This window comes from Porites lutea, chromosome 8 (assembly GCF_958299795.1).
Source record: "Porites lutea chromosome 8, jaPorLute2.1, whole genome shotgun sequence".
Taxonomy (NCBI): domain Eukaryota; kingdom Metazoa; phylum Cnidaria; class Anthozoa; order Scleractinia; family Poritidae; genus Porites; species Porites lutea.
The window spans coordinates 15,160,451-15,169,745 of record NC_133208.1 but is presented as its reverse complement, the minus strand read 5'-3'; the positions used below and the strand labels follow the sequence as shown (position 1 = coordinate 15,169,745).

General features: G+C 38.5%; 1 protein-coding gene across 1 annotated transcript in view; it reads left to right on the top strand.

Annotated features, from left to right (window-relative positions):
• The first annotated feature begins 462 nt into the window (after positions 1-462).
• The window catches only part of LOC140946858 (uncharacterized), a 40,108-nt gene continuing 31,275 nt past the window's right edge, over positions 463-9,295 (top strand). Inside the window, exons 1-2 of the mRNA XM_073395963.1 lie at positions 463-565; positions 4,024-4,298. Of these exons, the coding sequence (XP_073252064.1) occupies positions 4,068-4,298 (231 nt within the window). The 5' untranslated portion in view covers positions 463-565; positions 4,024-4,067. The remainder of the gene's footprint in view (positions 566-4,023; positions 4,299-9,295) is intronic.

Below are 9,295 nucleotides of genomic sequence, written 5' to 3'. Positions count from 1 at the left end.
GTGATCGCTGATTTAGGACTATTGGCGTTGATTCAATCTTAAACTACTAAAGGCAGCTTAAAAACGTTTTCCAGGGGTTTCCATTGCTTTTCACTGAATAGGTATTTTAATAGGAAACCTGTCATTAGCTTAAAATTGTTTTCAGTTTGTCTGCTCTGAATGATGAAACTTTTGTAGGAACATACCACAACAGCTCAAAATATTTTCGGTCTTTTATAATAGGATAGCGTACACATTGCCCCTGAGACTTCGCAACTTGAAATCTTTTGATGATCTTCTTGCATGTATTCATACTTTTATTGAATAGCCTTACTTACAATTTCAGTGAGTAAAATGTAAGAAAACCGAAGATTTGTCGATTAATAATAAATAGTCGTATAACGTTAACAAATATCTAGCTCCGCCTTTTTTTTTCCTGCTAATTGACTCCAAAATAAAGTGACTTACGAGGTGTCAATTACCGCACAAGTTTTAATTTTCTGCAATTGAAGCAATTCCATTTAATCCTTCGTGTTCTTTCGCAACACTTTCTCGAATAAGCTCCTGCCTTGGGACAGAAGTCTAGGTAAGTAACATCTCTGGGCTTTAGTCTTCTAAGTTGATTACAAAGTGAAAATGCAATATCATATTTTCAAGAAGTTTAGCAAACTCTCCAATACGAGCTCATACGCGTTTCCATTTGAGACAAAACACCACTCTATGTTTTGACGACGCAACGAGAACGTCGGAAAAGCAACTTTGCACTTGCAATGCGCGTTTTTGTACATTTCTTTGCCGTCAATGCCCGACTTCGAAGTAGAATTGCCAAATTTCACGTTTTATGGAGGGTGTAAAGACAGACGACGACTAACTTTAATTCCGCTTTCTGAACTTGGATATGGCTCTTAGGAGTTTAATGACAAGACAGTTCGCCTATGTTTGACAAAGAGAGGGAGCTGATGTTTAGAATTACGCGAAGGCACTTCTAAGATAACTTTTTCGCTACCTTCGGAAGGTGACAAAACGGTAGAGCCATGAAGGAGGGAAAATTAGAAGAAACTGAATAAGAAAAGAAAAACGTTCTTCATTAGATTGTACATTTTTAGCACGAAAGTACTAAAGGACAGCTAATAAATTTCACATCTCCTGCACTGGAGACGGAAGGAGAGGCACTTTACGTGTTCATCCGAGCCACGAAAAGATCTGGCCGTTTGCAGGGCAAAGGTAAATATTGGCCCGGCCTCGAGGATCGACCTCGCGGCCTTCCGCTCTGCAGTCAAGTGCGTGAGATCTGCCGGACTGCGATGTGCATTAATAAGAGGAAAGCGTGCGTTATTGGACGAAAAAAAAAAAGGAATTTCATGCTGCCAAATATAATAAATATGGCTGGATATGTGTCCTTTATATGTGGTAAAGTATAGAGCGGTACAGAATGTGATATAGCATAGCAAAATAACCCCAAAATGTTTTACCTATTTGCAGTATGACATTTCCACGAGAGATTTTCATGACGTGAGCACCCTTAGATATATTTGACATTTTCTTTTGTTTTCTGAGATGCAGCCGGTCCGGGTGTATGGTGAATATACTTTAAAATCAATTTCGTAATGTAACGTTTTTCTGACTTAAGGTCGCGCGATAAATGACAATGCTTAAGATTGCTTTACATGGCAATCTTTATTTTTGAATACATGAGTCTGAAAATGAATTCTGCTGTATTTCTTTCTTTGGTTCATTCCATTAAGACAGAGAGAAAAAAAAAATCGTTGGATAGAAAGTACGTACTACTTCGCCGAGCAGACGTGAAACAGGAGTGCCGAAGAGTATCCATTATGAGAAAAAATAATTTTTCACTATTTTCAAGACGTCTGCCGTTGCTGGTTGATTATATTTACGTAGATCCGCTGTTAAACGTCATCTACTAATTACAAATTTGTGGCTTTAGGTGGGTTTGGCAAATTTTCCATATGAAAGAATAAAAATAAGAATTTTGCGGCTCTTGAACCTGCTGAAGTGGATATCCGCTTTCATCCGCATATTCTTCATAGCCTTCTAATAGCCTTAATAATAAGAATAACGATAATAATACTACTCATAAAAATTTTAATAATAATTATAGTTCTTAAAAACGCATTCTACATATAAATGTCTCCTCGCGTTTTTCATCTGCTGAACCGATTGCTTCGATTAACTATCATCATGTTCAGCCTAGTAGTGTTCTCAGTCTTTGACGGATTACATTTAAGCATATTGCATAAATTCCAACTCATGATATCATCTAGTCGCGGGCAAACTGATTTCTTTTTAAACCAGTACGAGGAGGCTGTAAAAAGGCCTTTTGGTTATCTGCTGATTGATCTGAAGACTACTGCCCAAGATAATTCAGGGGAACCCAACGTCAGTTTTTGGAAAATATCTGTTCGGAAGACGATTTGAGATCTAGAATTTTCGGAGCATTTGTTGTAAAATTTTTTGCTTGCCTGCCTCTCCTAGGATTTTCGGACATCTAAAAAATGGTATAATTGCCCATTTTTAACAGATTTTTACTCTAAAAAGGTCACCCAGAATTTTCGGGATCCTTTTTTTTGGCAAAAGTTTTCGAAAAGGTAGGTTTTGATCCCTATAATTTTCGGATCACTAGACTTTCAGCTAGGAAATCCGAACAGATGAAAAATTTTTTGAGGATAAAAATATGCCTATATCTACCGTTTAAATACTAAAAATATGTTCGACAATGCTATGTTTAAGTGGTTTTGAACCATATTCTCGTTGGGTGCCCCTGATAATTGTCGACTGCGACCAAACGTCCTGCCCAGTGAGGAAGGCTTTAACCAAGCAGGGTGGGATGAAAACGAGACTTGTGCAACCCATTCTTAACAATTTAAGTAACCCAATTCTCAATTTTATGTTTTAAAGCACTAATTTGTATTAAGGCAGGAGCCGATTACTTTGGCTCCTGGTATATAAAATAGGAAACACTGGCCCGCTGTCTCATTCACTTCTAATCACTTTGTCTGACACGAAGGGCGATTGGCGACCCACCTGCCCTCCCCAGCGAGTAAGTCGAGTTCCAGATTACCTATATATTCACAGGGGCGGACGGAGGGTTTTGTGATAGAGACATTATAGTATACAGTTTCAATATGGGCGCGATATTGCCCATCAAGACTGCAAACGGCGCACTTTTCTAGGGAATTTCGGGCGCATTCTCCTCCGGGAAATTTTTGAGATTGAAGTTCTCTGAAATGCAATCTAGTGCACTGTAGACTCTTAAATTTAGCAAATGCCTGGATTACATATTGAATGGGTAATGCTGAAATATTTCATAAACCATAGGTGTGGTTGGGGTCAAAGAAGTAATTAAAACTTTATGATGCTAGCAGGGGCCGAAGCGATTGCGGCGAGAGCACAACTTCCCGGCAAAGACAACGTTCAATAAATTTTCTTATTAACAATGTTTATTAAAGAAAATATCTTTATGTAACAAAGCTCCAAGTACCATCCGACACACGTTTACAAAAGAAAAAAATTCCCGGACAAATGGAGGGGGGAATGGGGGCGCCCTGTGCCCACCCCTAAATCCGCCCTTGTTCAATTCAGTCTGTCTTGGGCTTTATCCAGGTCATATTGATTCCCCATACCCTGTTATAATGTCATGAATAACAATACCCAGGGATGAATATTATACTACCAATGTAATGAAAAGATCGTATTTCAGTCTGTTTTGACAGCAAGGAAGCAATAAACAAGCGGAGTTAGATCTGGACAACTGAAGCTTTCTCCAAACGAAGGCAAACCTTTGAAGAAGGCCAATCGTGCACTGCCCTGCGACTTACTCTAAGAAACATGGAAGGCTATCAAGTACTTCTTAGATACTCTGTCTTCGTAATAGGGATCTTTACTACACTTCCAAGTGTTTCCAGAGGTAACACTCTAACCTGAGTTCAAGCAGTCTATATTTTCAGCAGTCTGGCCTCTTTGGAAAATATTATTTTTTTTCGGTACATTCCTAAAGCTCCCATTTTTTCTTTGTCTTTTGAGCAGCTTTCAGCCAAGGTTCCATTAACAACTTTGTCTATGTCAACTTCATGATAAGTGAATTTTCCTACCTCAATATCACAAGTATTGGGCGGAATCTTATTCAAGAAGAAAACGATTGTGGCTACGCCTGTCTAGAAATTCCCTCATGTTTTTCCTACAACGTGGCTGCTTTCCCTGATGTCAACGGCAAACTTCTGTGTGAACTCCTCCCATCGGACAAATATAACAACTCGGATACGTTCAACGCCAGCAAAGAGTTTTATCATTTTTATATTCCGGCGAGTCAAACTACTTATTTTTCACAACTTTTTCATTTGAAGGATAATAAATAACCCTCTCATTTGTCTCCCTAGTTATAGTTTCGGAAGTTAGCATTTGTAAATAAGACACGTATCTCTTTGCTTGGAGAGTCAGTCTCCAATGCACTGATCGAACTGTGCTTCAAATGCAAAAGAAAACAAGCTTGCTAGGGAATTTGCCTTTAAGTTATGAAAAAGGGGAGGCGGGGGAGCGGGAAAAAAACAACAACAACAACAACAAAACACCAAAAGCGTTTTCCAGCAGTAATACGCCTGCCTATTTCTAATGAAACATTCCCTGACATACTTTATGAAATTGAAATCGCTACTTAGTACCTTCGAATGTCAGGCAGATTCAAATAAATCCTCCAAACAAAATATTTGTCTTGAAAATGACTCAAAGTTCAATACATCTTATTGTTTTAGCCTTCGGCGCCATTAACTTGCATTGATACACCTGTCTTATCGTAATCTGTCGGATATACTATCCCTTATTTCTCTCACAAAAACTGTCCAAATTATTTTCGGTTGTGGAGCAAAATTGTCATCATCAGCACAAGGTCTTGAAATTCGGTGACATGGCCACAAATTTAGTTCATAAAACAGAACTCAGTTCTAAAACCTCTAACGAATGGCTGGGCTGGCCACATCTGAGCCCTGTTTTAAAATATATTGTACGCTGTTGTCGGTTCTTAATAATTAATAAAATGACATCACTGAAAATAGGAAACAAACTAAAAGGGGAAGAAGGAACTAAAATTCAAGCGAACTTGTATTTCATAACTTAATAGATTTACAATAGGATGAAGGGTCGAAGTTGTTAACCTCTTCTAATGAAGACAAGAAAACTGCTCGACTAGTTTTCTTTACTTAAAGTGAACTAAGACCAGGTAAATTTAATTCCATTATCACAGTGTGTCTCTTATCCTGCTTATAGATGATATATTACCATTATAGCAACACAAATAAACAAGCTACTGGAATACACACTTAATACAGCAAATTCGTATTTATGCCGGCTTGTTGAAGCAATGCAAATAAAATAACCTGTGAGACTAAGGGGACTTGTTCGGTCTATAGTGTTTACCTTTCCTGTTTGATATTGTCATAGGAACGCACATTTAAAGCTAGAATTTCCACCTGTAGTTATCAAACCGCTCGTATTTTGTTCTTTCTGAACAGTTTTCGTGACTGCGCTACAAATCAGTATTACCAATTCCCGATGTTTTTTTTTTTTTTTTCCAAGCCTTTTTAAAGCTTCCCTGCCAGCAGAGGCCTCTTTTCACGATATTCGGCGGGCGGAAGGAAAAGCCAGCTTGCCGTCAATACCCCTTTATTGTTTTAGCCTTCCGCCATTAACTTGATACACCTGTTTTATCGTAATATGCCGAATAGACTATCTCCCATTTCTCTTACAATAATTGTCCAACTTATTTTCGGATTGTTGAACAAAACTGTCATCAGCACAACGTACGTTTTTAAATTCGGTGGCATGGCCACAAACTTTAAGTTCACAAGACAGTGTTGAGTTTAGTTCCAAAACCTCTAACATTTAAAGCTACAATTTCCTCCTGTAATTATCAAACCGTTCGTATTTTGTTCTTTGTGAACTGTTTTTGTGACTGCGCTAAAAATCAGTTTTACCAATTCCCGATTTTTTTTTTCCTTTTGAGCCCTTTTAAAGCTTCCCTTCCAACAAAGGCCTCTTTGCAAGATATTCGGCGGGCGGAAGGAAATCCCCACGACTACCATGAAAAGAGGAATATTTCTACTGGCGGTGGCAGTGCTATAATATTTCGTAACAGCACGAAAAAGTCTGCTAAAAGCATCACGCCGCATTATTATTGAGAAAGTAATACGAATAAGTGCGTCAAATCTAAACTAGTAATAGTTGTCACTACCGAGCTAGCTGTCCCCGCTCTATATGTTGTTGGTCAATAGTTTTCTTGGTCATTGTGTAGCTCTTTGAAAAATACCGACTCTTAATGAAAATTCTCACACATATTCCATACAATAAGCGAGATAAAAACAGGAAATCAAGGTTCCATGCACTGGTTCAGTTCGATTTACACAGCTTTGAACAAAACATTCTCAGTTTCGAGTTTTATGTTAAACCGTAAAAAAGAAAAAAAGAAAAAATAATTAAAGTTGGAATTTTTCGCTATTTCTCTTTCACCTCCCGCGTTCTAATCATTTTGTTCTTGTTGTTGTTAACTATCAAAACAATAAAAAAAGTCTAGTCAGTTAGAATTGAGCCTCGCCTTAATTTTTTCTATCCAATCCTTATTATTAGTCAGTTGGTCTTTAAGCATCTGCGCATCAAAGGATATTTAGTGTAATTATGGCATTCACTATATATAATTACACGAGCTTATTACATGGAGGAAGGTGTCCTTAAAACACTGACATATACCATATTCACAACAAAACTGAAACGAACACTGGATCTCTGCGGCTACAATAGCTCGCCTTTCTCTGGACACTACTTCAGGCGAGGGGTTGCCTCATTTGCCTTGCATTGCGGCGTGCCTAGCGATTATATTAAGCTACAAGGTGACTGGAAATCGACTGCATATGAGCGTTACTTAGACCATTCACTACGCTACAACTTTGTGGCTGTCCAACAGATGAGCCAGGGTATCACTCACTAACTCTCCTTTTCTCTCTTTGGGGGTTTGGAGGGTATCGCGCGATGGTCTAGGCAATAGAGACCCAGAGAACTCCAAAGGGAGTTGTTGTGTATTTAGTGAGTGATAAACCTGTTTATCAGGATTAAATACATGTGGTGGAAGTTCAGCGCCAAGCCCATGTATGAGGGTCTCAATGGGGTTAACCGATAGGCGTAAAACGGCCAAAAATTTAGTCGATAGCCGTAAAAATTGAAAAATTTTAACCGTTAGCCGTAAATAGGGTAAAAAAAAGTTAACCGTAAAAGAAATTCTTCCCTAGATTTGCTACTTTTAAGGAAGGTACTAAACTCACTTATGGTTGCGATTTTTATTTCGCGGCTAGTGTGGTTCCGTACGCACGTTAGGTAAAGCGCCTTTTAGGTGAAGACCAAGATCCATTTCCATTTCTGCCGCTCTCTCGGGGAACTATTTTTTTTTCCATAGCGAAAGTGTGGCTTCTTGCTGGGGATTAATATTTGCGATTTTTAGGAGGTCGTGCCCTCGAAACACTAGTGAAACAACACGACGAGATCTCACTGTTTGTAAAACAAGTTGCCGATAAACAACATTTCCCTGTTTTTCTCTGACGCTACCGTAGACATTGCCATGCCTAGTCCCTGTACGGCGTCTTCCCACGCAATTTCGGTCAAGGCATTTCGGTGGCGAACTCGCTCGGACCACGTGACCCGAAACGCATGAGCCGCGCGAAATAATAAGGCCTGCGGACAAGGCAAAACGGCTGACAGTGGTTCCGTACAGTCCTTCGCTACCATTAAAAACACTGGACACGGAATTTTGTTATTGGCCGTTTTCACACTAGAGCTAGAAACGGATTATCCGTCTGAGACTAGCCTGTGTACAGTCGCCCCCTTCCCGACAGACACCCCCTCTCCGATTTTTTTTCTGAGGGAAGGGGAGGTTGTACACAGGCTATCTGGAACGGATAATCCCGTCTTCAAACTGTCCGTCGAAGTTGAAGGATAAAGTCAGGCGGATTGTTCAGGCAAAATTAAAACTTTTCCATTTTCAAATTAAGACGTATTACCTATCTGACGCGAATCATCAAACGGATAACCCGTCTCACACGAATAATCCGTCTTTAGTGTGAAAACGGCCATTTCTGTTGTAATGAATGTCGCGCCCCGGCCTTGAGTTAGGCGTTCGCGTGTGTGCTTTAACTTTTTCACAAAGATTATTTTTAAATTGACTATTGACATTTTTATGTGTAAAATAATATTAGAAGTGGAATACTTTATAAAAAGTATGATCTATCAAATGTTAAAATTTTTCAAAAGAATAGCTTATTTCATATCCCGAGATGATCCTAAGACCTTTATTTTGCTTTAAAGATACAAAAAATACAGGTTAATTAATATTTAACTTTCTGAAACAAAAGAAGTTAATTTTTAACTTTTTTGTTAACCGTAACTGAAAAAAATTAGCCGATAGCCGTAAAAGAGCCAAAATTTTAGCCGATAACCGTAAATGCCACCACCCCATTGAGACCCTCATGTATATATGCAAGCTGCTGCCACGTGTGAGTCATTATGCGATTCTGGCCAGCTGATGCGTTGAACACGATTGTAAGCTTTTCTTGCCCCATCCCTCCCTCCCTGAGGGTATCGCGCGTGGTCTAGGGAATGAAGACCCAGAGAACCCCAAAGAGAGTTGTTGTGTATTTAACGAGCTTATTACATGCCAACCGAAGTTAATTTTAGCCTTTTTTTTTTTTTAGATTGTAACTGCGCTGAATATGCAATTCAAATTTCATATCATCAGCGATCACTTTAGCTGTCGAGCAAAGTAGAATCCTGACGAATTTTTGCAAGCGTTCACCGCTAAATAAATATGTTTTATTTATTTATGTATTTATTCATTCATTTTTTTTATTTATTCATCAGTCCGTTCGCTTAGACACAGATATGACTGATAACATTTTTGCTACCTAAAAAGTAAATAAAGTCCGGAAGATAAATCGATATTTTTTGGGCGTTTTCACTAAATAAAACAATTGTTCCACTCGCACTTGCTCCGTCTGAGATGATTACTGAGCCAGCCGATATCCAACAACTGGCAGGTGGAATAATTGTGTTAAGAAGGAATCCATCAGGAAATTGGGTAATTTTTATTTTCAGTGGTCAAAAACCTTGTACCAGAATAATTTAAACAATATCGAATTCTGTTTTTACATTTTTAAAGGGCTAAAGATGAAATTAGTTAGACGTGTAAATTTCTTATGATAGGACGAGAAAATAAACGTCAAATTTCATAAAATGGCATCTTACACATGACATTTTCAGAGTTTTA